The sequence below is a fragment of the Paralichthys olivaceus genome, chromosome 18 (genome assembly GCF_024713975.1).
Source record: "Paralichthys olivaceus isolate ysfri-2021 chromosome 18, ASM2471397v2, whole genome shotgun sequence".
Taxonomy (NCBI): Eukaryota; Metazoa; Chordata; class Actinopteri; order Pleuronectiformes; family Paralichthyidae; genus Paralichthys; species Paralichthys olivaceus.
The window spans coordinates 14,307,780-14,334,329 of record NC_091110.1 but is presented as its reverse complement, the minus strand read 5'-3'; the positions used below and the strand labels follow the sequence as shown (position 1 = coordinate 14,334,329).

The 26,550-nt window shown below is 41.4% G+C and overlaps 1 protein-coding gene across 11 annotated transcripts in view; it reads right to left on the bottom strand.

The window, feature by feature from the left end:
- rimbp2a (RIMS binding protein 2a) overlaps positions 1 to 26,550 on the bottom strand; it is a 56,776-nt gene that overhangs the window by 20,338 nt on the left and 9,888 nt on the right. For 9 of the 11 annotated variants that reach the window (XM_020082507.2, XM_069513885.1, XM_069513886.1 and 6 more), the window contains exons 4-8: positions 25,629 to 25,772; positions 7,510 to 7,599; positions 5,087 to 5,209; positions 1,763 to 1,867; positions 573 to 623 (exon numbers count right to left, since the gene is read on the bottom strand). In XM_020082507.2, the coding sequence (XP_019938066.1) occupies positions 573 to 623; positions 1,763 to 1,867; positions 5,087 to 5,209; positions 7,510 to 7,599; positions 25,629 to 25,772 (513 nt within the window). Of the gene's footprint in view, positions 1 to 572; positions 624 to 1,762; positions 1,868 to 5,086; positions 5,210 to 7,509; positions 7,600 to 20,675; positions 20,857 to 25,628; positions 25,773 to 26,550 lie in introns of those variants that run through there. The other 2 variants (XM_069513889.1, XM_069513890.1) reach the window with 2 other exon arrangements.

Genomic DNA, 26,550 nt, shown 5'->3' with positions numbered 1-26,550 from the left:
CCATACCTCAGATTCTTCCCTGAACCTAACCAATCATGCTTCTTACCTAAACCAAACCCAATTAGCCTAATCCTTTGCCCATCTATAAAAAAAGGTCATGGTCTTGAAGCCTCATCTCTTGACAGTTTTATTGCACATGTTAGGGCTGCACAACTCAAACTGTTATTATTCTTATTAGTCGTCAAATTATTTACTCTGTTCAATACTTATGACCAAATACTTACTAAACTAACACCTATCACCAACAACATTTAGCATGCTAAAAGTCTAAATTTAAATAGTAAAGATTATACCTAGAGAGCATAGCCTCACGGCTGCTAGTATGACAAGTGTAATATACAAGCTGACTTTTGGTAGATTAGTTTCGTCTGGAAGTGTTTGTCATTTTCCTCATGTAGCTAAAGACGCACATGTGCAGCTAGCTACATAACATTATGCCATATTTGTTTCCTTGTTAACGTCCAGTATTTGACATCAGGCTAATACTGTTTTCTTAAATCTGTTCAAAAATAAAGAGACAAACATTATTTATAAAGTGTGACAGTGATCTGTGTTTGTTGATGTGACTGTACCTCTAACAGGTGAACTGCTTCCTCATGCTCTTGGTCAGCTTGCACCCAAGCCTGCAGGGAACACACAGAAACACACAGTGACAGCTGACACTGTGATCACGGTGCACAAGATAGAACAGGCAGCACACAGCTGACACACTGTCAACACGGGACTCTGATGGAGGCTCACTGGTTGATCAAAGCAGCGGCTCCCACTCCTAATGGCACAGCGCTGATTAACACCAGCAAATTAAGTTTATGGTATGTTAGTGTAAGAGTAGGATCTCGTGAAAATAAGTAAATGAACAATCTAAAACATTTAAAACATCCCTAAGGCTCTTTATGGGCTCTTTCATATCTTGTTTTCAGATTATTATTCATCAACACAAAGACGAAGTGATCCTCTGAGTGATCTAGTCCAGTAAGTATTATCAGGATATTTACATGCCATTAAAATAATTAGAATTTGCAAACATTTATGTTTTCATAGATTTAAAGCATTTACTAGTATAACTAATTTAACAATGAAAAACAATAGGTTTAAACATGTCTCAGTGATTCATCCTCATGATGAATCACTGAGACATGTAAGATGTGAGATGTAAGATGTGAGGGAGTAAAAATGTACAAACTCCTAATCTTAACAATCCAGTACAAGCGCTCAGTGAATTCTATCTATCTGGGCCAGACTTGCTATAAAGGCAAATAATTTAACATCCCCAGTGTTTGAAGAGCTTCAAAAAAAGTATCAAAAGCACTTGAAACTTAAAATATCACAAGGGAGACTTGGACTTTGTTTGACTACTTTCTAAGCAAAGGAAAAGAAACAACATATATCCCAGTTTTTAAAAAAGTACCACAGAGAATACAACACTGAGAAGAAAGTAATGTCTGCTCACTGAAAGATGCTCCTAACAACTAGAAAAGCAGCGTTTTTATCAAAGAGCAGCTGAAGCTGCAGTTCTGACAAAATCTGCAGATTTTTGGACAGGTTTCTGAGGTCCTCATATTTCCTGATACAGAAGCAGTGATTCAGTGACAGTGATTCAGCACAAACCAGCTCCTGACACATCACTAACTGAACAAGGAGCTATAGCAGCCACTGCTCTTATCAGAAAAGTAATGACCCTGGAGCATTATGTCAAACTTATGAATAATTAAGCTCTGAATATCCACTTCTCTATCTTTGCATTTATTCATAAAAGCCATACCGTTTGCAGTTGATTGATCTCCTTCTGCTTGGTGTGAAGGGCCACCAAGGCTCGCTCATGCTCTATCTGCAGCTGCTGCTTCAGCTCGACAGCCTCGTGCATATGCTGAGAAGAAACACAGAGCAACAAGATGTGGTAATGATGATTCTTGACAGTTCCCCGAAAGAATTACCCAACCACAGTCTTTCTCCATTGAGGGTGACGGATACAATACAGCGAGACCTTGAAAGTCATGACAATTATCAGAATATTGCTGTTGCTGTCGCAGGCACTGAGAGGAAGATGTGTTCTGCAGACACTGAACTCTGTCTACTTGAAAATCCACTAGCTGCAGGTAATTCTGCACTAAGATCTGATAAAAATGCACATAGTTTGACAATTAGGATTGTCACAATACGTCGAAAGCAATAATGTGGTTGCATCAGCTTTCCATCCATCCATTATCTATACCACTTATCCTATGAGGGTCGCAGTGAAAGCTAAAGCCAATCCCAAGAGGCGGGATACATCCTGGAAAGTTTGAGACAACATACAGAGACAAGACAAGTCAAGTATTTAATGTGATTACTACAAACACGACTACTCAGTTATCGTCACTACATCAATACATGAGTTGTCAAGGGTCAGACGTCTATAAATGTGGCCTTTATTTAGATTTAAAATACGCACCTGTAAAGTTTCAGTTAAAATATATAGAGAACAGGATGGTCAGAAATATAATTTGGTTGCTTTATTCTTATCTGGAATAAAAAAACTAAACTAAAGGATTCAACAAAGTCTTGGAAATTAAAGCATGCAATAGAAGTAAACGTTGACCTTATGAATTTGTCATGTGTCTGCGTGTTAACGATCAATCTACAGCCAGCAGCATATTTCCTGAAATGCTGAACAATTACTTAAAAAAGTTCTCAATTTATCAAGTTTTGACTTGAGTATCAAGATTTTGAGACAATGTTCCTCCATCACATCCAACGTACTGTATACTCCAAACTGACTCAGACAAAGCTGTCACACGCTGATCCCAAATCTACCCTCTCTGAAATTATCCGAGTCATGACTATACAGTATCTTTCCACTAAGTCACGACCAGCTGCCACATCTTGCAGAAACAGAGTTAAGGCACAAGATGTTTCTGCAGGCTTAAGAAGAAAGGACAGCTTAGAAAGCTCTGACATTCATCATTTTCTCTCTGTATTCCCTCTCCCTTCAAAAAAAAAAAAAAAAGAAAAAGAAAAGCCTCTTTACCTCCCGGAGTGGCTTCGAGGTGTCCTGAGAAGGCAGCCACTGCTTTGCATAATCGGAGAGAAGCTCTAAGCTGCGGAGGACTGGACTGGCTGAGAGGCTGTCACTGGAGCTTTAGTGAAAACTATTTTTTTTAACCCTTGATACATCTGGGGCTTGATGAAGTCACCTACATTTTCAGGAAACACCCAGTGAGGTCATGTTAGAACAGAAACTGACCAGATCAGCTCCATGAGAGCAGCTGGATTTCTGAGGGAGAGGGTAGAGCACGTACATCAATCCAAGGCCCAACAGTCGCCTTAAATCCAAACAAGCTGCACCAAATTTCACACCCTCATAGATAAGTTTATTAAATAAACTTATTTTATCAAGATCCACGATTGATTCACTGGTTAAACTGTAAAAATGTTGAAAAAAATCTTCTCTCGCGACGTGCACTGTGATCCAGATCTGATCCACACCAAAATTGAATAGGTTCTTCCTTGACCCACGACATTCACTTCCAAGTTTTGAGGAAATCTCTTAGAAATCGCTTGGAAACAAATAAACGGGTGAAAACATGAGCTCGTTGGTGGAGGTACACATCTGAGGTATTTCTTAGTGCAATTCTCAAAGCTGACTGAGAAGAAAAACCTTGCGGACCTGTTGATGGCAGGAAATCCAGATGTGTCTATGAATGAGAGGGATCTCAGCTGGGTAACCACGACAAACAAACCTGTATCTCTGATCTACACTGCTGTGCTTCGGAACCAAAACCATTTGGAAGATAAGACTGAGGTCTGCTAGAATAGTTTTCAGCTCTTTATAAACAATAACAGCAATAACAACTACGGCAAAGCAATTTAAAACATACAATTCAACATCGTCTGCACAGCTTTAGGAGATGTCTAGAGTGGAGTAAGCATGACTCACACAATGGCCACAGTTGGAAGAATAAGAACCAGAATAAAGAAAGTATATTTTGCCACAGGCCACTAAATTTAGCAGCTGCTAATATTTGTGTTTGTCTTGTGTCTTGACCTCCTGCTATGATAGAAAGGCCCAGAAAGATGCATGTCTTAATTCTGTAATGTTTCTCTTGATACCAGATGATATAAGTTTCAACCCAAGTTTAGTCTTGGATGAGGAACCTACAGTAAATAAATCAAATCTGTCTTTTTCATGTTGTGCTTCTTCCATCTCTGCTTTCTCTGCCCACGTTGCCCTGTGTAATTTTCTCTAAATAGTCTCTTTGTCTTCATAATCAATACACAATGAGGACAAGACAAACCTCTCTTTGCTGTATTAAGGAGCAGGTCAGTTTTTCTCAGATGGGAACATTTCTCTCTCAAACATCCTGACAAACAGACAATCAATAGGAGATGCAGGGAGGCGAGGACTTGTAATGAGAGTGGCTCTCGCGGCACGGTGAGACTGTGTCTGATTACTATTGGCAGACCAGAACATGATGAAAAAAGAGGCTCTCCGTCTAACAGATGACACTTCACCTCATGAGTTGCTTCACTTTCCCTCTGAAGTTTTCTTAGTAACCAAAACCACGGGGAGAGAGGAATATTTCCAAAAGACAGAAAGTGGTAAATGGAGCGAGTGAAGCAGAAGCAGTGACGTGAACGAGGAACAAATGTAGAAATGTGGGGAGATACAGCCAATAGTATGTCAGAGATATCGTGGACAAACACTCTGGTGATGACGGGGCATAAAAGAAGGATAGCCTTTAGACTCGGGTCTTTATCTGGTTTTCTCAGCAATTGTCTCAAGATGTAGAAGGAATTCATTAAGATGCATAGTTTAATTCCTGGACTAAATTTAGATTCACTTCCACCTAAATGATCCACGGCTAATTGAATCTTCCTCTTGGATAATTTGTCAGTAAAGAAGAGAAAATGCTTCTTTCAGGTAGATGTGAAAAATAGCAAATTGAGACCATAGAATCCAGAACTTCATGAGTGTAGTTCCCTCTGGAGTATGACTGTCCACAAAAATTAACTTAAGATAGTAAAATGACCTACTGTCGTGTTGCTTCTAAAAGGTGTAGGATGCAAGAATTTAATTATAAATGCGCAGAAAAAAAAGTTGTCTGACCTTTAGAACCTGTTCCAGGTTCTCCACTTTGCCTTGGAGTTGGCTCCTCTGCTGCTGGGCCACGTCTCTCTCCTGGCTCACTACAGCAAAGGTCTGTCTCAGCTGGTCATAGTCTGATCGCACCTGCATGGACACAAAGAGTCCAGGTGCAATGGGGGGAGGGACAATAAAGACAAAAAGAGCAAGAGGACATTAAGTGGACTGTTACCATGGATATAAAAAGACTGGCAAACAAAGGAGTACAACCAAATGGAGGAATATATGAAGGACATATTTTCTCTTTGTTTAACTTAGAGGTTATGTATAAAAGATTGTAAATATCAATATAGCAGCCAAAAACTCTCAGTCCTGCCCACATTCATAAAGCGGGATGTCTCCAGCTGCAGCCATGTAAACATGACACCTGAAGGAACATGGTCATTTTCACACCTTTTCCGCACCGTGCACACAAACACAGTAAACACACCTGTCCACCACACCGAACTAGCTGCTAGCTGCCATGCTGGTTCACTGAGAGTGTGCTGGTGGATGAAAGAAGAAGCGCAGCCCTGAATTCATTTTAAAACCGACCGACACTTTTCACACAGACGACAGAAGCGCCCCACTTTCACTGGGCTTTGCAATACCTATAGAACACCTTGAGAGGCCCAGAGGTGTGGTATGAGGCAAAGCTTTTGTTTGGGTCTAGTATGCTGGTGATAGTGCAACATCTAATGAGAATCGTGTAGTTAAGCTTTAAAGAGTTTAAACCCATTGTTCTGTTGTTTTATCCTAAAAGAAGAAAAAGGCATGCAGTTTTTATGAGATTTGTTCTCGCAGCAGACCTACTTTTTACATTTATGAATAGAGGATGCCTTTTTTCTTCTGCTGGAGGGTTGATTGGGAGTTCACACTCTGAAGAGAAATTAATCAGCACATTTCCATTTAGCCCTGATGAGTCGGAGCTGCTGACTTGAGCATTCTGCATCTCGTTTCTTCATCAGTCACAGGCCTCGGGCTAAGCCGGTTCCTCTAAAGGTGGCCTCATAGGACTGAGCAGAGCCATCCCTCAGCCATCACCTCATTAATTAACAAAACAGATGAGAGCACAATAGATAAGCTTAAAGTGCACAAATGTAGACGGCTGCAGAGGAAATGAGTTCATTCATATTGAGGAATGTATGATTGGAGCTGGAGTCAGAAGCTCTAGTAAAATCTGAACTATATCACTTATTTGTTTCAAGCAGACAATAAAAACAGCAATATAGTTGATTTATTTAGTGCTTTATATTCAAGGTGTACATAGTGCATTAAATTAGATGAGAATATCCTGCAGGCAGAAAAGAGAGAAATCCAAAAATTAAAAGCCGTGTTCTCATAATAAAACCATGTGTTAGTATTTCAGGTCTCGCCTAAAGGTAAATGTTATTCATTTAACAGTTGTATTCCATCAATAAAAGGGTGTTTCTAATATTCCTTTCAAAATAAACACAAGCCCTCCAATGAATGGTATTTTTAAAGGTTCAGAATGTTCATTATCTTCACAAAACTACACTTATATCCATAAATTCCCTTTAACTCAAACAAAGATCCCCAAAGCAAGTGCAATTTATTTTCAGTGATTACATTCTGTAATTATGGCTCCACCTCCTTTCTCAGTCTCGGTTCACATCTTCTTCTTCATTCCCTCATTTGCTTTATATCTGGCAGGACTGTAAACACTTTTGTCCCACTTAGATTCCACCCCTGTGCCCCCTCATCAGTGCACAGATGACATCTTTTTGTGTGGCACGGTAGAGACAGAGCTCCGAGCTGAGTCCCTGGACATGTGTCAAACCTGCCCCCTCTGTGAAAGTCACTATTAGTGCCAGAGTAGCTAATCGTCTACCATCACAGACGGGCGATTACTGTCTCTCTGTCTGAGTCAGCGTGCATGTTTACGTATGAATGTTTAGACTTGTGAGACTCAGAATGACTGGGCCAGTACAGTAATAAGAACAATGAGGGGTTTCTTTCAGACACTCATTTAATATCATACTAAACTAGAAGGCTGTTCTGAGAGCACCTCCACCAAGGCTAATGCCCCATCGCACTATATCAAACCAGTGTTGCGCTATTGTCCATAATGTTGTTACCATCCACGCAGATAGTCAAACCGAGTAGTTTCAACTTTAGTTTCGTGAACAGTTAAGTGGCAAGCAATGTAGTTCTTTCTCAATCGCTCTTCAGTCTGTGTACCTCTCACTCTGGAATCTGTTGCAGCATCGTTAATGCACAACTGCTGCTGTCATAGATTGAATTAGATAACAAGATAACAACATGCAAGAGATTATGATGATGACAACACAGCAACACCACTCATAGACGGCTGGTTGACCACTAATCATTTGCTCTGTGTGTGTCCTTGCGATAATACATGTTTTAGGCATGTGTGAGCATCTTACCTGTTCATACTTAGATGCCTGCAGGTGGTTGTTGATAAGCTCAAGGTTCAAACGATTTTTCTCCTGCAAGGCAGCATGGAGCTTTGCTTTCTGCACGAAATGAGGGAGAAACAAAACTTTAGCGCGTTGCTACTTTACGATAAATTTACTTTTTCAACTGCAACGCATTTTATGCCTGAGTGCATCCTGTATCCACGTCACACAGTGCAACTCCATCTCCAAGAAGATACGCAACAGATCTCCCATGTGTCTCAACTGTCTCAACTCCTCCCTCTGTCTGCATGCATGTATATGTATGTAACTATCCATTTGGTATGTGGCATTAGGAATGAAGGGGGAGAGGCTTAAAAAAGAGGGGAGTGGTTTGAGGGAGACGTAGAAACAAAAAGAAACAAACTGAGGAGAGACGAGAAAACCAGTACATTAAATCAGTAAATCCCACAAGCTGAAGATGAGATTAAGTTGCATGGCAAGTAAAAGGGTTTTAAAGGTCTGTTCGGCTCCTGTCTGAACTCTCCACTGCCCAGATTCACATTCAGAAGTTGTCATGCCGCTGGTGCTGCAGGTACTCAAGCATTACATAATTACGCCAGACTCGAACTAGGGCAATGTTCTCCTCCTATCGCAGCTGCGAGCATTCAGGAGTGGTTTCACTGTGAGTGGTCATATCCTTGCTCATAATACCACTTTATGCTGGTGCACTGAATGTTGATTGTCATTTTCAGCATCCCGGCCAGAATATGTGGGGGATAAGTAATTTATAAGAGCCTTTTCTCTATTTGTCTTTAAACAATTAGAAATACGATTATTGGTTTTATTTCTGTGAAAAGTCCAGAAGGATAAGATGGTGGCTGGGCTTCTGTTGAAATGAGTAGATTGACAGTCTCCAGAAAAGAATTTAATTCAATTACCTTCTGAATATGTGAATATTTTAAAGACGAAAATCTGAAAATATAGAATTGTGTTGGATTTAACAGTAATACACCAGGCGTTCATGCAATCATCTCTTCAAGCTCTGCACGACAGTTTCAGTACAAGAAAATATGGAGCAACTCAGAGCTTTATGATCAAAATTTATCAGCCTAAACTGAAGTAAACCCCGTAAGAGGAGGAGGGGAGAGAAAAACTGAAAGTGAAGGACCAGCAAGGTCCATCCATCTCTTTATGTGTGGGCAGAGAGACAGTTCGGACTGTCAGAGGAAGACACAATCAAACAGGACACAGATAGAGAACAGACAAGGACAGGAAGACACAAAGACTGGTGAGTGAGTTCACTGGCTGCTCTTATTGTGTAACGCTGTCGCCACATCACATTCCTGCACGCCACAGAGCAGTCAGAGCACAGAGCCACACCTAACTAGAGTAGCAGCCAGAAACGAGCTTGTACTTCTTGCTTTGACAGTTAATTATGAAGACATGCCACATCATGGGGTGTCAGCTGCAGTCGTTCTCTGCGCCGACACCCCAGGACATGGCCGTGTAGTTTCCACCAAAAGGAAGCAGGGTAAGGGGGGGGGGGCTGAAAAGAAGCGAGGGTTGTGATGAAATTTTCAGGGAGTGAGGGAAAAGGTTAAGAGTTTGTTTGAGGTTTGAAGAGAACGATAACAAAAGAAAACAAAGAATCACAAGAAGGGGGCAAAAAAGTGACCTTTCCGAGGATCTTTTTATTTATTTATTTTTTTAAATGGGCCTCAGGAATGATGTCTGTGTTTTCCACGTCCTCCCACTTGCAGTGAGTCACATATTCACAGCTCTGCTTAACACTCCGTAACATCGTGTAAACATAATGCTACACTGCAAAGCCAAGGGACACACACACATTTTTGTGCCAATTTAAACCTTCAATATGCACAAATAAGCAGAAAACAAACAATGTCTTTCTTCCTTCCTTTTCCGTCTTGTCTTCTGTCTCTATCCATCTCTGTCTCCCACACACATTCCCTCCCATTAACCACCATGATTTCCATTCTCTCCACAAACCCTCTACTTTAGCTGCTGGCCTTAAATCTGCTCTGCTCACTGTGGCCAGCATCTTACTGAGGAAGACCCACAATGTGCGGTGCATCGACAAAGACTTCAGTTCAGCTCCTCTGGTTATTATAGTGTCTGCATCAGAAATAATTGTTCCTTCTCCCAGGGAGGTTATGTTTTTGTTAGCGGCATAACGAAAAAGCTACGCAACCAATTCTCATGACATTTTGAGTAAAGAGTGAACCCATTACATTTTGTTGCAAATCCAAATAAAAATCTTTAGTGAATTAAATGTAGTTGAGCGGACCTTGGTGGAGGTATACGCTGTACTGAGAGCTGTTCTAGGTTTGTTGTGTTGTAATTTCTGTTTGAATAGCCTCCGTCTTCTGTGAGAGAGAAAACTATACTGTATATACAAAAAGCATATATATATTTTTGGAGCAAATATTCCATGATTTGTTTCAGACCAAGATCACACTCTAATCAGGTCGTGTTGAAATCATCATCACACAACGCTTTCAGTTTGATGCAACATCAAACTGTGAGTACCGCTCTTGATACAGTCACTGGACGGACCCCAGTTGCAGCATAAATAGCACATTTATGACGTAAGATGATTAGATTTAGGCAGTGCCTCTGCTTATTGTTATGCTTCTCTGCATCAGCACATCTGCAGAAATCTGCAGCATCCTGTTGTTCTGTGCTTTGTTTCTGATCCAAACAGACAAAGAAATCACTTTAGTGAAGTCTATAGATATTTCCCTTATTGGTTTCTGATCATCTGATGATGACGTGATCCATTTAGATTAAATATGAATGCAAAGAATCTTAACTCTTCACAGAGTATAAACAGCTTCGTTTAATCAAACAGAAATTTACTTCTGCATTCACAGCTGTATTTGGCAGTAAACTTGGAACATGCTGGATTTTACAGCGATGAAGGCTTTAAATTTATTTAAGAAAATGTTTATGCTTTCAAATTGTGGATATGCTGCTTTAGAATAAATCAGCCGTTAATGGGAATTAATTGTAACATTTGAAAGCTGCTGCTTGTAAGCCAACATAAAATTATACAGACAGGATCTTGGATTTGCTTAATTTAGAAATAAATGTTTTGGATCATACTGGTGATGCTAAACTATGGATAAATAACTACGAATAAGCAGCTGGCTGCGGCCGTTATAATGGAGAACACATGAAGGATGAACTCATGGGCTCAGAGATTTCTATAGTGGCTTCTGCTGACTGGGACTGTTGTGGGTGGAGGACTGTGACTGTTCGACCTAAACTCTCAGAAGGATCGTCATTAATCAGATGTCACGGTGGAAACATTTCATTCCACTTACTGCGGCTGTGGGAAGCAGGACACTGACAACATGTGATGTCTTCATAGCAACCTGAAGTGAAAGTTAAACTGGAGTTCATTGCCAGTGTTTGTGAGAAGAGATTTTACCTGACGCATGTTTTCATTCTACAAAAACCACATTCTCACCCACAGATGACGCTTAAGCTCTCGATTCTCCAAGTTATTTCAAGCGCAGCTCAGATTATCTGTTTAAACTTATCCTCAAACAAAAGACGTCTTGAAAAGTGACATTACAAACACATTACTCCTTCCACTACTTTGCACTAAACTTTGTGCTTAGCGGTTTAATAGGGCGACTACAGTTAATGGGTGTCTGTGTGCGCGCGAGTGTGCCTAAAGACTGTGTGTTAAAGATTGCTTTGCACTCATGTGGTTAGGGAACGGATAAATGAGTCCGAGTCGTGACTGACGTCCCACCACTAATAGCTGCTGGAACATCAGCTGTCTGTTCAGCACCACCTAACGTCTGCAGGAGTCAGGACCATGGACAGCTCCTCCACTGAGCAGATCAGGATTGACGCTGTGAAAACTGGACTCAGTCTTCACAGTCTATGATTACACTTAACAAACAGCACTCGTGTCTGTTTTTTAACATATAAGTATATTTATGGACATTCAATAACGGCGGGGAGTAGAAATCCATCCATTATCTATGCCGCTTATACTTTGATGGTCGTCGGGAGAGCTTGAGCCAACTGTGGTACACGCTGGACAGGTCGCCTGCAAATCACAGGGTCAACATACAGAGACAAACAACCATTCACTCACAAATACATGGTCGATTTAGAGTCTCCAATTGACCTAATCTCCAGCCTGCATGTCTTTTTCCTGTATACCCGGAGAAAACAATGTAAACACACGGGAAGGGAGTGTTGCTTCTCCCAAAATAATATTAGCTGACAGTGGATTGCAGCTGTAGTGCCACAGGGCTGAAGTATCACATATCACTAAAGTATATTCTCACAGTGATGAATTGCCGACAGAAAGCACATTTCAAGACTATATCGACGTAAAAAAGAGCCAATGACTGAACAGAGGGGGCGGTATCAACTGTTTGGACCTGGTTAAGTATAAAATATTGCAAATGGATGAAAACAAATCACCAGTTTAAATATTTTTGTTCAATTACAAACCAATTAACAATATACTGCAGTGAGTTCACATTTGCAAGGTTGTTATGAAACTTAAAGGCGACTGTACACTGCTACTTAAGGGATTGGTTGTGACAATGTGGGGGTGCATTAGGAAGATTTATTGTGTAGCATTAGCAAGGTCTTCACTGCAGCATAAAAGATGATGTACAACACAGAGACACACAGTTTGTCCTCTGAAGGGCTGGGTAGGTGTTTGCCTGTTCACAGCAGAACGTGCGACTTCAATCCCACATGATCGGCCAAACATCAGCTTTCTTGGCAGACGGTCGTGATTCTCAAGAGCATTTTGAGATCACTTGTTTGTAATGCTGTTAATACTGTGCATTAGCTCTGGTTTACAACATTGGCATGACACCTGAACAGATGTTTTTTAAAAGCCACACAGCACACCAACTCTCTTTGACCTTTACGTCGCGTATTGTTCATGTGGAGCATTTAGAAAATCTAACCTTCAGATTTGACCAGCAACCGTTCTCGTCCTTTCTTTGTGCTCTTTGTGAAGAGCAGTTCGTGGTAAATGTTACCATAATGTCATCGATAGATTATTCATCAGCTCGCGTTTAAATATTCCTCTTTAAGTGTTGCAACGCATTATCTGCTGACATTCCTGTTGCCTGTGCCTCCCATGTGTCTCAACAGGTACCTCATTCATAAAACATACATTAGTCACCAATGTATTTTTGATGGTAGCGTGTGCACACTTGTGATTATATATATATATAGAATGACACACACGTCACAGCCATAAGACCTACAAGGCCATCAATAAGTGTAAAATGTGGGCGCAGATGGCAGTGCCTAATGCAGATATAGTGAAGCGTGAGTTCAGTGTGTGTGTGTGTGCGTGTGTGTGTGTAATATTGATGCCTTGCATAACTGGCATCTCCAGGCATACATTCGCTGTAAGCTCTTGCATATCGTGTTGCAGACCTCTCGCCTGAATCCTAAAGATTTAAAATCCCTTACAAATTATTCATGTGGCAAAAAATTACCTCACATGACAAACACACACACTCAGATTAAAACCAGAAATTCTCACAGTGTATAACACTCTTATAATTTGAGGGATCCCCTTGTTGATAGTGGATATGTAAACAAAGCTTTGAAAAAAAATTAAAAGTCTGAATATAAAATACATGACTCATTTCTGCAGGTTTAATATTATGGATCAATCGGAGCTTCAACGGAAACCCTGCCTACGCAAACATTTAATATTAACAACGTCTGGAGCACAAAAGACTCAGTGTCAGGTCAATGTGGCAGAGGAAATTTAATGCACATCCAAAAATCTTAGGGGAAGGGATCAGTGTACAGAGGAGTCTTTTGTGCTGAAAAGCAAATACTCAAGATTTTATCTCAGATACATGCATATATAAAAAGCCTTACGGGATACGTAGTGTAGATTTAAGCTCACCTCTTCTTTCCATTTAAAATCAAGCAGCTAATGTTTTGTTTAAACCCCCCGGTTGTCGTAGTGTCTGCGTGTGTGCGTGTCTGCTCCTCAGTTCAGGAGACACTCCAGTCCAGACTTTTATGGAGGGAGAAGACGGGGGAGCGGCAGGGAGAGGCCGGCGCTACAGTCAGGAGAGATTAACTTCTCCACGTAACACACATTCTCATTCACCTCACTCTTCGACCTCCTCTGTCACTTCCCCTGTTACTCATCCCGAGCTCTGCACAGTTTCTATAATGTTTGTGCTTGCTTATAAGTAGTCCACATACAGTTCATACACTTTATACAGTGTGTGCATTTGACTCCACACTGCTGCTCAGGGGCAATAGTTACAGTGACTATTAGTGAGTATTACAGTGGTACACTTTACTTCTTTGAGTTTTGTTATGATGACAAAATGTCATGTTGGTCTCTGGAAGTATAAAGTAGGAAGTATCCCCACTACATACTGCTGTGACTCAGGCACAAATCATGTTAATGGATGGGGTAATGTATTAAAGCTTAATTCATGTTCTGCAGCAAACAACAATAAATAATCGTGATCCATAACGAGTGAGCAATACAAAGAGTGGAAGGAAAAAAGCAGCCAACTGGTTAACAGTGTGTTTTTCCTTTGTATAATACATCACATGCCATGGAAGTTATCCTGAATAAAGGGGATTTCTCTGGTTTTAACATTGTTGGAAACTTTTGGGATAATGTAGATACACAAATCAACAAAATGAATAACAAAGGTCTGGTCATTTTTAGAAATTTTGATGAAGAACTGTGCAATATTATGTCTTTGATTATTCACAAAAACTAATGGACAGATTGAGCCTTGAGGTCTGTGCAGTAACCGCAGTCTTAGCTGCATGTCATACTGTGCAAGAGGATCTTGATCACTGTCGGTGTGAGACTGTGTGATGTCAGTTCTGAGGCTCGTCAGATGGTGCAATGAACGATAAACAAGCTTTGGCCACAGCACACTTTATCAATCAGAAAGTGAAGAGGAGATAGTTTGAGTCTCCCAAAAAAAGGCAACGTAGTGAGAAAACAATTGTACAAAGAGAGTTGTGTAATGTATTCTGTGCTATTAATGTTTCTTCGTGGCTGGTGTGTATAGGTTGAAGTTAGCAGTTGTCACATTGTTGGATTTAAGGTTTGTTAGAATCTTGATGCAGCTCTTCGTCTGTAAATCTTGGATTGTCTCATGATATTATCCCAGGAATGACATGTGAAGATTTTGCTCCGTTTCTTGCAAGATCACCATCTCGTGTATGGAATAGACAAACATCGCACTTATTATTTCCTACATGTGAGCTTCAGTCTGTTCCACATGAAGCTAGATCCAGTCTGAACAAGGTCAGTGACAAAGAGAGAGCCCATGTGTGCATATCAACTTTGACTGTGTAGTATATGTGAAATGTGGAGGTGCTCCAGCTGCACTGTATATGGAGGTCCCTCCAGGGGATAAACATGAGACTACACATGCCCCATGGGGAATATTAGAGCATGGGAGTGTGTGTGTACTGAATTGTGTTAGTGTGTGTGCTGTATGTATGTAGTGTGGGTGCAGGCAGTGAGAGTGAAACACGGCTGCGATGTCGTGGGCAGCAAAGCTTCCAGTCACATCGATGACATAACGCATTTGATGTGAACAGGACCTATTATTCCCTGAGGCCACACAGAGAATATCAGAGGGCTGGAAAATAAGTTCTGAGGAAGATCAGTGTGATGCTAATGAGGAGCCCAAGAGCTGGTTAGGGATTACATGTGCTTGGATGGACCTTCATGCTCACATAATGCTTGGGTGGACCTCCATGCTCGGAAGTGCACCCACATGCACACAAGCCTCTATATAGATGCTCAAGCACAAGGAAATCCATAAAACTCTCACATGCACCTCAGCACACACACACATCATTATGTGCACAGACACACACTCAAATGACCCCAATCTGCGGCAAAAAATGCTGCACAAGTGCTAAATAATTTACATCTGACCCCATTGCACAGTTGTTTAAATGTACAGTATGCTAGAAATACACTGGCAGAGCCTTAGCAGAGGTTTCCTCACTACTGGTTCCTACAGGGTTTTACAATCTAGATCCACCCATAAATACACAGTTTTATATTAAATAGCACCAGCAGCGTGTCATATCACAGAGAAGGGACATGCAAGGACAAACTAGGTATTTCTACACTGGTAAACACTTGAATTTAGATTCTTATACTCATCAGCAGATGCTTCCAAATACATTTACATTACATTTGTGTTACCTTCTTTCTGTTGGCAGCCACTAGCAGCAGAGTCTTGTATTCATTATATTTTCCCTTTTTGTTTTACTCATTGTACAGTTCTGTTGTGCCCATAGGAACAGAGCTCGGCCTCAAATGAGGGAATGCTTTTTTGCTTACTTACTACTATGTACTTGCTTACCATGACCTCTAAATTAGCACCAAATTCATAAATGGTTCCTCTTGTGAGCAGAGAAACATCAGTTCAACAAAAAAAAACTCGTCCTGCTACCATGACTACATCTGCAGCCTTTGAACAGAGAATACAAAGCAGCACTTTGAGCGTTACGAGACAGAAGTCTGTGAGAGATTAAAAATGTCTGAACAACATCCTGTCGATTTGTATCCAACGTCTGTGCTTGAATTTCTGCTAAAGGTTGCAAACACGGACAATTCTATAATGGCTTCTGTAATGGCAGATGCTTATATGACCGAGTTTTAGGTCTCAAGCGATCCGGACTCAGCGGCACAGAGCAATAGGTGACAGTTACAGGAGCACAGGTGCTGTCATGTCATCGGTATCCGAACAGGCTGGCCTGACATTGTGCACTCCTCTATACATCCTTCCTCTGTTCTTCCTTCCATCCAGCTTCCCCTGGTGCTCAGTCCACCGAAGACCTCTGTCCTATGTTTAATCATTCGAGCCCTTCCACACAGAAAACATTAGGGATGGAGAGAAGAGAGAGGAAAGGGATCAGAGAAAGAGAAGAAGAGGACACAGGCAAAAGTTTAGTAAGAGAAGGCAGAACAGTGAGAGAGAAAATTGTGATTGAGAGAGAAAGAAACTTAAAAGGAAGGAGAAGAGAAGGGAGTGAGAAGACAAGCAAAATAATTCCTGGGGACAGTTGGAGACAATTAGTGACGTAGCTTTAACAGGCTTTTCTCAGCATGTTTCTTTGCTCGAGGGCTCACCTTGCCTGACACTACATAATTACGTTGTGAATTAAAACCATAAAATGAAGGGGAGATTTTGGTCTGCTTCATATTCCTGTCTGTGTGCCAAAACTATAAACAACACTGTATGGCATGGCTCACGCTCCTTTAATGATATCATCCAGAGGACTCTCAACACTTGTCCTTTCTTTAGAGATAAGAAAATGATGTAGGTGGCAGAAGAACAAGAAATCTGTATCATAAAACCCGACAGTCTGGAAACTGATCTAAAAATATGTTTGTGTTATAAATGTGAGGAATATCAACAGGAGCTGAACGTTAAGATACTGAATCAGCAGCTAAAGTGAATATCTGCCTTTATTTAAAGAGATGGAAAATAACTGGAAAAGTCTACCACATGCATGACAAGGTTACGTGGTGCTCATGATATTCTTTACTAAACCTGTATTTAGACCTCAATCACACATCTGTTTACCACCGACGTTCCCTCTCTTCCCTTCTCGGCCCCACCCTCTCCCTTTCTGCCTTTCCCCTCTGCAGTGCTCTTTCCTTTAATATAACTTCTGTGTATCTTGAAAAGCTGCCAGGAAATGTGAAGAAGGAAATGTTCCTTTATTGTTTCCCTCTCTAATACCCCCGCTGGCTAAGATGACATCAACACTTATGGCGTGTATGCTGGCAATCAATACAGCGCTCACTCATATTCAGGCATGTGTTCACACAGACGCACAAAACAGGGGTAGGGGTGAGGGGAGGGGATGATGGGGTTGCTATAGAAACTGTTCTTTCAGGTGTGGACTGTCAGGATGATAAAAAAAAAGTAGCAGTGAACTATCACATCCAACAAATCTGATGCCCGTTGAGTTGTATGAATGCGAGCCTGCGTTCAAGTGCCGCAAACACAAGCGATCTAATTTAATCCCCATTTAAACCTACAGCATGAATGAGTAGTTAATATACTGAGGAAAAGCAGTGAGAGCGCACATAAAATACTACATAAAAATACCCACACACATGATTCAAAGCACAGAACTGGACTATATTGGATGTGGGTTGAAAATGGAGCTGCAGGGTACAGTAAGTGTAGGTATGCATGAATACACTTGGTTAATAATACACTGAAAATGAGGGGGAGTGTGTATGAAGGCATGTAAAGCTGGCAAAATTGTGGAAATGTGCGTCTGTGTGGATGCAAAGTACACAAAGGCTGTCTGCATATGTTAGTACCTGTGTGTTTATTGATATGTGCTGCCACACCCCTGTGTGGCTGTCACTATAGGGATTATTGCGGTGCTTGTATGTCCTCAGGAACTTTTTTGATTAGTCAAGGAGGCCGTCTTTTGGCTGCCACACTCCCCGATAATCTCAAGAGAGGAGCGAGGAAATCAGCCATTAGACTGAAAACACAAGTTTCATTTCCTCCTATCCTCCTCACTCCCTCTCTCTCTCCCTCCCTTCTAGCCCTCTGGCATCCAACTGAACATCAGATGGCACGGCCAACCAGTCTGCTGCATGAAGATGAAGAAGTAGTCGAAGAAGGAGAAACAGGGAGGTGGTGAAAGAGGGGTAAGATTAGAAGTAAAGGATTCTTTAGATTTTACAACCTGGTGGGGTCTTCGCAGAGAGGGAAAGATGAAATATTGTAGGTAGAGAGAGAGAAAGTGATATCAGTCATACAAAGCAAAACGCTGCAAAATGGGACGAAGCAACAATTCTTCCTCTCTCCTCTGCCATATTTTTCCAATGTCTCTCACCCACCCACATAGCCATACATTCAAACATAAGCATATAGTGCAAGCATATGAACCCTGTATGGGCAAACAAACACATGCACACACACTTGTTTGAAGCATGTATTTTAACTCACAAATATTACACACAGAAATTAAAGCCATTACTGAGTGACTGACAGAAAAGCAAGAGCTTTGATTTGTCCCTCGTTTCAGCTACGAACCTGATACTTCCATTCATGTCATCAAAGTGCTGGCTCTCTGCAAATGTCACACATGCTCCATGTGCAGAATGTGATAGGGCTAAGTTTTCTTGCCATAAAAGGATTACAATGAAACAGGAAATGTTCTACTGTCAGTTCTTGTGCTGCAAAGCTTTTCATGCTGTGACCAAACCTTTTTGCATAATCGTGCCCAGTTGCTTTAGTTATTTAACCTATAGGCAGAAGTTTTACTTGCTCAAACTACATCCTGGTCAAATACTTACAAACTTTTCACAAACATTGAATTGACATTGAAACTTGAATTGACCCCAATGAGTTATACACACCTGGCTTATGCACACAGGAAGCAATAAGTTTTACATTTACAGGAACGTCAACAATTAAAATAACAACATCCGATTCATGCAATTCAACAGAATCAAACTATTGGAACATAAAGTTGAATCTACAACTTTCCAAATAAACTTCAACCAACACTGAACTTAGTCAATTTCAAAAGAACGGTTGTTGTATTTGTGTGAGTGTGCATTTGGCTTCTGTAATCCTCAACAGTATAAACTGATCCAAGATATGAGCCCAGCACATTTACACTTATATTAGCGTGAGTGGTTAAGTGTTTTATGTTGGGACAATGAACAGGCTCTTCTGACCAGGCAGCCTTGATTAAAATAATTCATTGCGAGACTGGATCCAGATGTTTGTAGACACCCCTGATTTCCAGTCAGTGCCCCAGTATGAAAGCAAATAATTTATTTCCCATCCGTCTGACCTTTTCTTACTTACTACCACCAAAGGATAATTTCGAAAAACGGAGGAAGGATGGGTCACAGAGATGTCACAACACCCCAAGCTGTCCAGCTCCACCAATACTCAGTTGTCAAGTAAACAGAGCCTCAGCTGGCTGGGGCCTTGATCTACGCCCCACTGGACCCCAAATTATCTTCCCTGGCTGACATCCTGTCTGCTACTGCGTCTGCGGTCTGTCTGCTCCTGCATTGGGTCCCTGCTAACATTAAGTGTGTTCCTGGTCTCCAGTCACTAGCCCAGTCAACACCTGCTCCTGATCCTCAGTGGGGGGCCTAGTGAGCACCTGCTGCTGATCTCTCATCTGCAGCAGTTCTTTCTAAATCAAGATCCCCCTGACGGCACAACCTATGAGTCCGGCCTCTGGACTGTCCTCCCTGAGCGCCCCGGGCAACTGAGTAATTGCCTTTGGTTTTTTGGTTCCCTTAGTTTGAATTACCAGAGTTTAACTTGCCCGTTTCTGCTTATTGCAGTAATTAGCTTCCCTGTACCTACCTGCCTTTATGTGAGTCTGCATTTGCGTCCTGCTTTACTTAAACTGCAACAACATGAGTGGGTTCATATTCATCACCAACACCTGGCAACCCCTCAGAAGGGAGGAACCAGGAAAAGCTTTGGTTACCAAGCCAATAACGTCAAACGACTCACACATGCACACACATGCACACACAACCAATTTGTTTGACAATAGCGCCACGCGTCTGTCTCGCTCGTTGTGTCGCTAAACGATCATGTGAACATGTGTCTGCATCTGTAATTTTAGAAAAGAATGATTGAATATTCACACATCATGGGGCTATTAGATCCATAATTTGACAGTAGTGAAAAGGCAACACTATGGTACACTCTTGAAATCCACGCACACATACTCACATGCACATACTAACCTTTTCGAGCCAAACACAACATTAACCCCTTTCACTGTAACCCCACCCCTCAACACACACACCGCACACACCCACACATCTCCAAACAGGTGGCCCTGCTTCAGTCAAGAAACACAGAAGCTGGATGTTGCTTTTTTTTTTTTTTTTACAACCTTATTAAGTCCCGGGAAGAGACAAAATGTACAAATCCTCCTCTCGTGTCCACCTCTCTGTGGACGTTCGTCTCTTCCTGCAGCTGCTGCACTGGCAGGTTTTCCCCAGCTGCTTGGCTATGCTAACCCTCTGCACTATATATAGGACTCAACAGAGCTAAATCAAACACTAACACACCCGAGCCACTGATGCAGAGACAAACAGCAGCAGTAAAGAAGATGCAGAGTGGTGATAAAGGATTGGTATTTACCGTGTGTGCTGGCTAACACAGGAGCATCTTGACGGAGGTGCTGCTTACTCCTTCTTCCTCCTTGCTCTGATCTCCTCCCTTCTCCCTTGCTCTCTCTGGGTGGGGAATTGTCAAACGGCTGCAGCAGCATCAGTAGCAGCTCCGGGGCCTGCGTCTGTCTCTCTCTCTCTCTCTCTCTCTTTCCTCCGCCCCCTCTCCACACACTCTCCCTTTCCTACTCTCCCATTCCTCTCACTCTCTCCCCACCCCCAAAGACCCTCCTCCTTAACACCCTTCCTGCATCATTTTCTCCTTTTCTCTTCCTCTCTCTCTCTCTCTCTCTCTCTCTCACTCTCTCTCTCTCTTCCTCTGCTCAATTTCCTCCTTTCTCTCTTGCGCTGTACGCGTGTTCAGTGAGCTGCGGAAATCCACTCTGTTGAATTAATCAGCCAGCTCCACTCTTACAACCATCAGCCACATCAGTGGGCTACTGTTAGGCGAAAAGGTATCACAGCCAATAAGAAACCGACATCTTGGAGCGTGGGTTACAAATAAGGATGGTTTATTGGAAGGCCGCCCTGTGCAACCACGGTCTGGACCTTCCAGCATGTCTGCCAAATTGAGTGAAATGACAGGAGCCTGCATGATGCTGCCTGCTGTCACATAAACCCTCCCCCTTTTCCTTGCTATGCATTTCATTTGTCAAAAGAAAATTTGAATGAGTCTGTACAGTGGATTGAATACCACACACTACACCCACTTTAGAGGTACCAGCTTCACTTCTGTAATTTCACCCATATTTGTAGGCTTATACAGAACCCTGCTGATATACTGTATATAGATTTTTTGCAAAGTTTACAGACACAGTCTAAAAACGTTTCTGGGTTAAATTCTACATGCATAAAACCAGGATCAAGGTTATCCCCATGCGACCAATTATTAATTTCCTTTCTGTTCCAGCTCTAATCCTAACAGTTTCACAGCTTTTAGCCTTTAACTACAACATAGCACACACTTGCTATAACACTGCCTACACTGGCTTGTCACAATGAGTAATTATATCATATTGACATCAGCTTATGTGTGGGTGTCATGCATGCCCCTGCATGTGTATTTGTGAGTGTGTAAGTGGGTATACCACAGATAGCCCCAACAATTATTTAAGCTGGTTAAGGGGATTTTCAAGTAATCCACAAGGGCCCTACATTTTGACAGTGGAATATTTTTAGCACATTTTAATTAGAATTTGTTTATCTGTGCAATTTTCTATAAGTCTGTTTGGACTTGAATGAAAATCAGATCACATATTAAGGACAATTAATGTACAAAACCAGGTAATTCCAAAGGATTTTCATATATTTTCTGTTCTGAAATGGGAGTGTTTATTATTTATGCAATCACCATCTCTGTATCACTCATATTAACCCAATTCTGCCAATATTTATTCAAAAAAGACTGAAAGCATGTGGTTCCCTAGGAGGCAGCATTGTGAGGCACAGTGATAATTGTGGTTATGTGGATGATGAAATGTGCCACTCAAATGCAGCATGAAAAGCTGTAATCGCCACTTTAAATCAAAATAAATAAATTTGTTTGATTTAGTTAGAATAGAAGGGTTAAGTGTACAATAACTGTAGAAGTGAACCAACTTTGCATGAAGCACAGCGTTGTCACGGTCTGTGATCAGACTATAGCATAGTCATATGGAAAACTTGAATGACACTGGTGTTATCATTTATACATGATGCACTTACTCCTAGGGAAGAAGGGCTAACTCATTTCAAAATTCATCTGGACTGAACTCTCTCTAAAAATGTCTGAAATTGAATTATGGGTTGGCATGACCCTCCCTAATGTACATCAAATCTACGTCAATTACTGCAGACATGAAGCTGCACAGGCCGGAGTCCACATATCTGCCTGGATGTGGGAAAGTAAGGAGGTTAGGACAGGAAGTACAAGGGGAGGGAGAGGAGACTGATGGAGACAGAGGGGAAGACAAGCACACGCATGGTGGATAGAGGGGGAGACTTAAATTTATGAGTGATGGAACAGAGGAGGAGTGAGAGAAGTAAAAGCTATGGAGTATAAGAAAAAAACAAAAAGCATGAAAGAGGTTAAGAAATGGAAGACTTGATGGACCACTATGAGTGAGCACTACCTCAAGGCACACTAATCTACCAGCATGTTCTTAATGCTGGCTGTGTACCGTTATCTAAAAGATCACACAGACTATGGGTTCGTCCTCGTGGTTTTTAGGTTTCTCTTTGTGGAAAAAGGTGAAATAGGCAAACAACAGTAAAATGTGTACAACAGTCTTTGACGCCAGATCCGATTTTGGTGTTTTCTCAAACCTGATTAAGTAGAATGTCTAAAGTTACACACTCATATCAGTGTCATTAATACCTTAGTCCCTGGGAAATCAGTGTGTGATTGGAGGAAGGAAGTAACCCACAACACATCCTTCCACCATGGTAATCCATCATATAGCCTTTGCATAATCATGCTAACTAACAAACGCAGATAAAAAAAATATAACCCCAGAGGCAATAAAATTCAGTCCATTGGGAATAACACCTGAATGGGACAGCATACCAGCTATGTGATGCTTGTTAAGCCAGCAAAGCATCTCACATTCATTTCACGTTATATAAGATAATTGCCACCCCAATAAAGTAAAAACCCTTAATATGTTGTTTCCATTTTAGACTTTTAACTGTTTTAATCCTTTAAGTGAGCTCTATGTAGTTTTACCTTAAGAAAAGCACTGGGGAATTGTAGTGCCATCTGAAAGAACACTGAGATAAACTCAATTAAGGAAAGAATAGAAAGCTCAGCCTAAACACACCCCGTCTAATATCAGTTGTTAAAACAACCACACGAGTCAAAACAATGTGAATGCTCAGACTAGCCTGTGGGTGGTGGCGACATTATTCCAGCTGAATTGTGTCACACTACACTGGACTATTATAAACCCTGGCTGGTCTGGGCTCCTTTGATCGGGGGGGGGGGGGGGAGTTAAAACAGAGATTACTGGGTCAGCTGAGACAACATGGCTATTAGGGATTATTGATTAGACGTTGTTCCTCTTTGCGCTGGGACAGCCCATATCATCACGAGGACTCTCATCTGAGTGGGCCAGCTGCTAGCAGCACACAATTGTTGCCATAGGGATCGGTGTCCAAGGAGACAGCTGCAGCCTTTTAGCAGCAGTCACACAGCACACAGAAGGTCATTCTTTACCTACGGTACCTTTCTTCGACTGTCCATCAGAGATTGTTTCCAGGCAACGCTTTCTATTTCCTAGGTAGTCCACCTCCTCAGTGCGTTTTTTTGCCGTTTTTGTAGCAAAGTAAATGAAATGGAAGAACATGACAAGAGAAAGAGGCTGAAATGCCCCATGAATATCATCCTCAGTGACTTGAAAAGGATTAAATGCAAGAGTTTGAGGTGGTAGATTTTAAAGCCTGGTCTAGAGCACTCTTTTTCTTAATATAAAACAGGTGTGAGGTGAAAAAACTTAATCAGAATAATTCACGACCACCATTTCTGGCCACGTCATGCTCCAACATATAGCATTTAAATATTTATAGGATGCTGTGATCATATACCAACCCTATGGTTAGATAACAGTTAACACTATAAATAGGGCACAAAACATGCATTAGTAATGATCAACTAATGTATGACTCATCACGATTCAATTCATAGAAACAAATCTTGAGAATCAGGAAAGGTACTGTTCAGCTTTCAGATGCATGGATGTGCAATGTCGCATTTCCATGTTAAATTTAGCAGCATATCTGTGAATATTTGAGGTGACTGTGAATAAGCATGTGTTAACTGACTAATCACTAAGTCACAGTGACATAACAGTGAGCAACAGCCAGCCGTGATACATCCGGCATTAAATCATGAGTCAGTGTGTTGATGTAACATGTTTTGTACCCTTATTTCAAATTGTGATATACTTGATCTCACAGTGTAGAATACACAGAAGTCAGAAACCAAGGAATTTCAACCAAGTTACACCGAATGGTTCACCTATAGAAATGTTGAAAACGCCCTCTTTTTGCAATGTTAAAGAAAGTGAAACTCCCGGATCTGAACAAACAGTTTATGGATTCTTCCCTGATCCAGCCACATCCTTACACCAAGTTTCATGGAAACATGCTCAGTTGTCTGTGTGTAATTAAACATACAAACCAACCAACAAACTGACAGGGGTGAAAACATTTGGTGTGTGCATCATACCAGCATATCACTAAACCTTATATCTTACATTCTGCCATCATATCTGCCATTAATTCCACTTTTGCATACACCACATCACACATTGAGACACTGTCAATATAAGGTTTATAAACGCAAATAGTAGCTTTACCTCTATGAAACTGAAAATAGTTTCTGGTCATTGAGGCTTGTAACTGAAGCAGCCACTATATTACGTCGGTCTGCCAGTCTGTCCACAAATGGGCGTGTTGCCAAGACAACGGCTCGCACGCCTTGCCATCCGAGACTACCTGGGGGAGGCCTCCATAGAAAATCACTATACACACACACAGACGCACGCATGAACATACAGGCCAAACAAATATATGTGGCAACGCAAACACACACGCCCATGCGAGAGATACAGACCAAACGGCACGCCCCTACTTATCCATTTCACACCACATTACACACAACCACGTGTCTGCAAGACCAACAACAAGCGCGTACATATGGCCGAGTGAGTTAACAGTTGACTCCTTGAAGAACATAAGCTGCAACAGGGAGTGTAGTGATACCGACATTCTAAGAAAATCTTAATAGTTCCCAATACAGAGGGGAGTTATCAGTAAATATGTATATTGTGCTCGCATCATTTTCATCTGGTGTTTGCAGGCAATAAAACAGTCGTATCAGATGGTGAGTGTTTGAAGAGTGGCTCAGAAATAGCTGTGAGTGTCTGTGTTGAAGTAGGAAGCTTACCAGTTTCCTGTATTGCAGTTTTTCTTGGCGAAGCGTGGTGACTTCAAGCTTCAGAGCTCGATTTCTTTCCTCCAGCAGTCGGAAACGGTTCACACTTTGGACCGATTGGCCTGCAGCTTGCTGGGATGAAACCTCATACCTTAACTGGAAGACAAAATCAAATAGAATTTGAAACATTATAATGTACATTACATTTTCATTGGTGATAGCTGTCATAGCACAGGCTTCAAAGTAAAGTCTAACAAAACTAACAGTCTACAGCCATGAGGTTGGACTTACACTGTGTCTGAAATGCTAATGTAAGCACAATATCATGCTCACAATGACAGTACTTACATACTAATGCTAAACAGGTATAACTTTCCCCAGTTCACCATCTTTGTTTAGCATATTAGTCATTATTTCAATCCAAAAAATATTTGCGAATAGAAAGTGTCAAGGATCAGCAAACCCATTAGAATGTTTCCTCTGGGGATCTTGAATATTGATCCAATAAACCAACTGACAACAACCAGTGTAAAAACAACATGTATATGAAGGAAGCAAGCACTCGATTCATGTATAAGTAACTAGAAAATGCTCTATGAGTCTAATGCCCTATCACACCACGTCAAAGCAGTGACTTCCCATGATCATCAAGACTGTGGTGGCCCGTCATATTCCTGTTTCCCACAGTTTCATAATGAATCAATCACATTTTGAAACTTCTTATAACAACACGGCATTTAAACTCGTGGTGTTGTTTGTGTAGTTGGTTTGTGTCAGACCTCATAGCACCCCTGGAATCGCCACAGCCTGAACTAGCTGTCGAAAATGTTTCAAAGTCGGTGAAGAAAAAAGTTCTGGATCCGCACTCTTATTCATATATGCTCCAAAATTCAGTGGGATGTTCGTTGGGCCCCTTTATTAAATTTCATGGAAA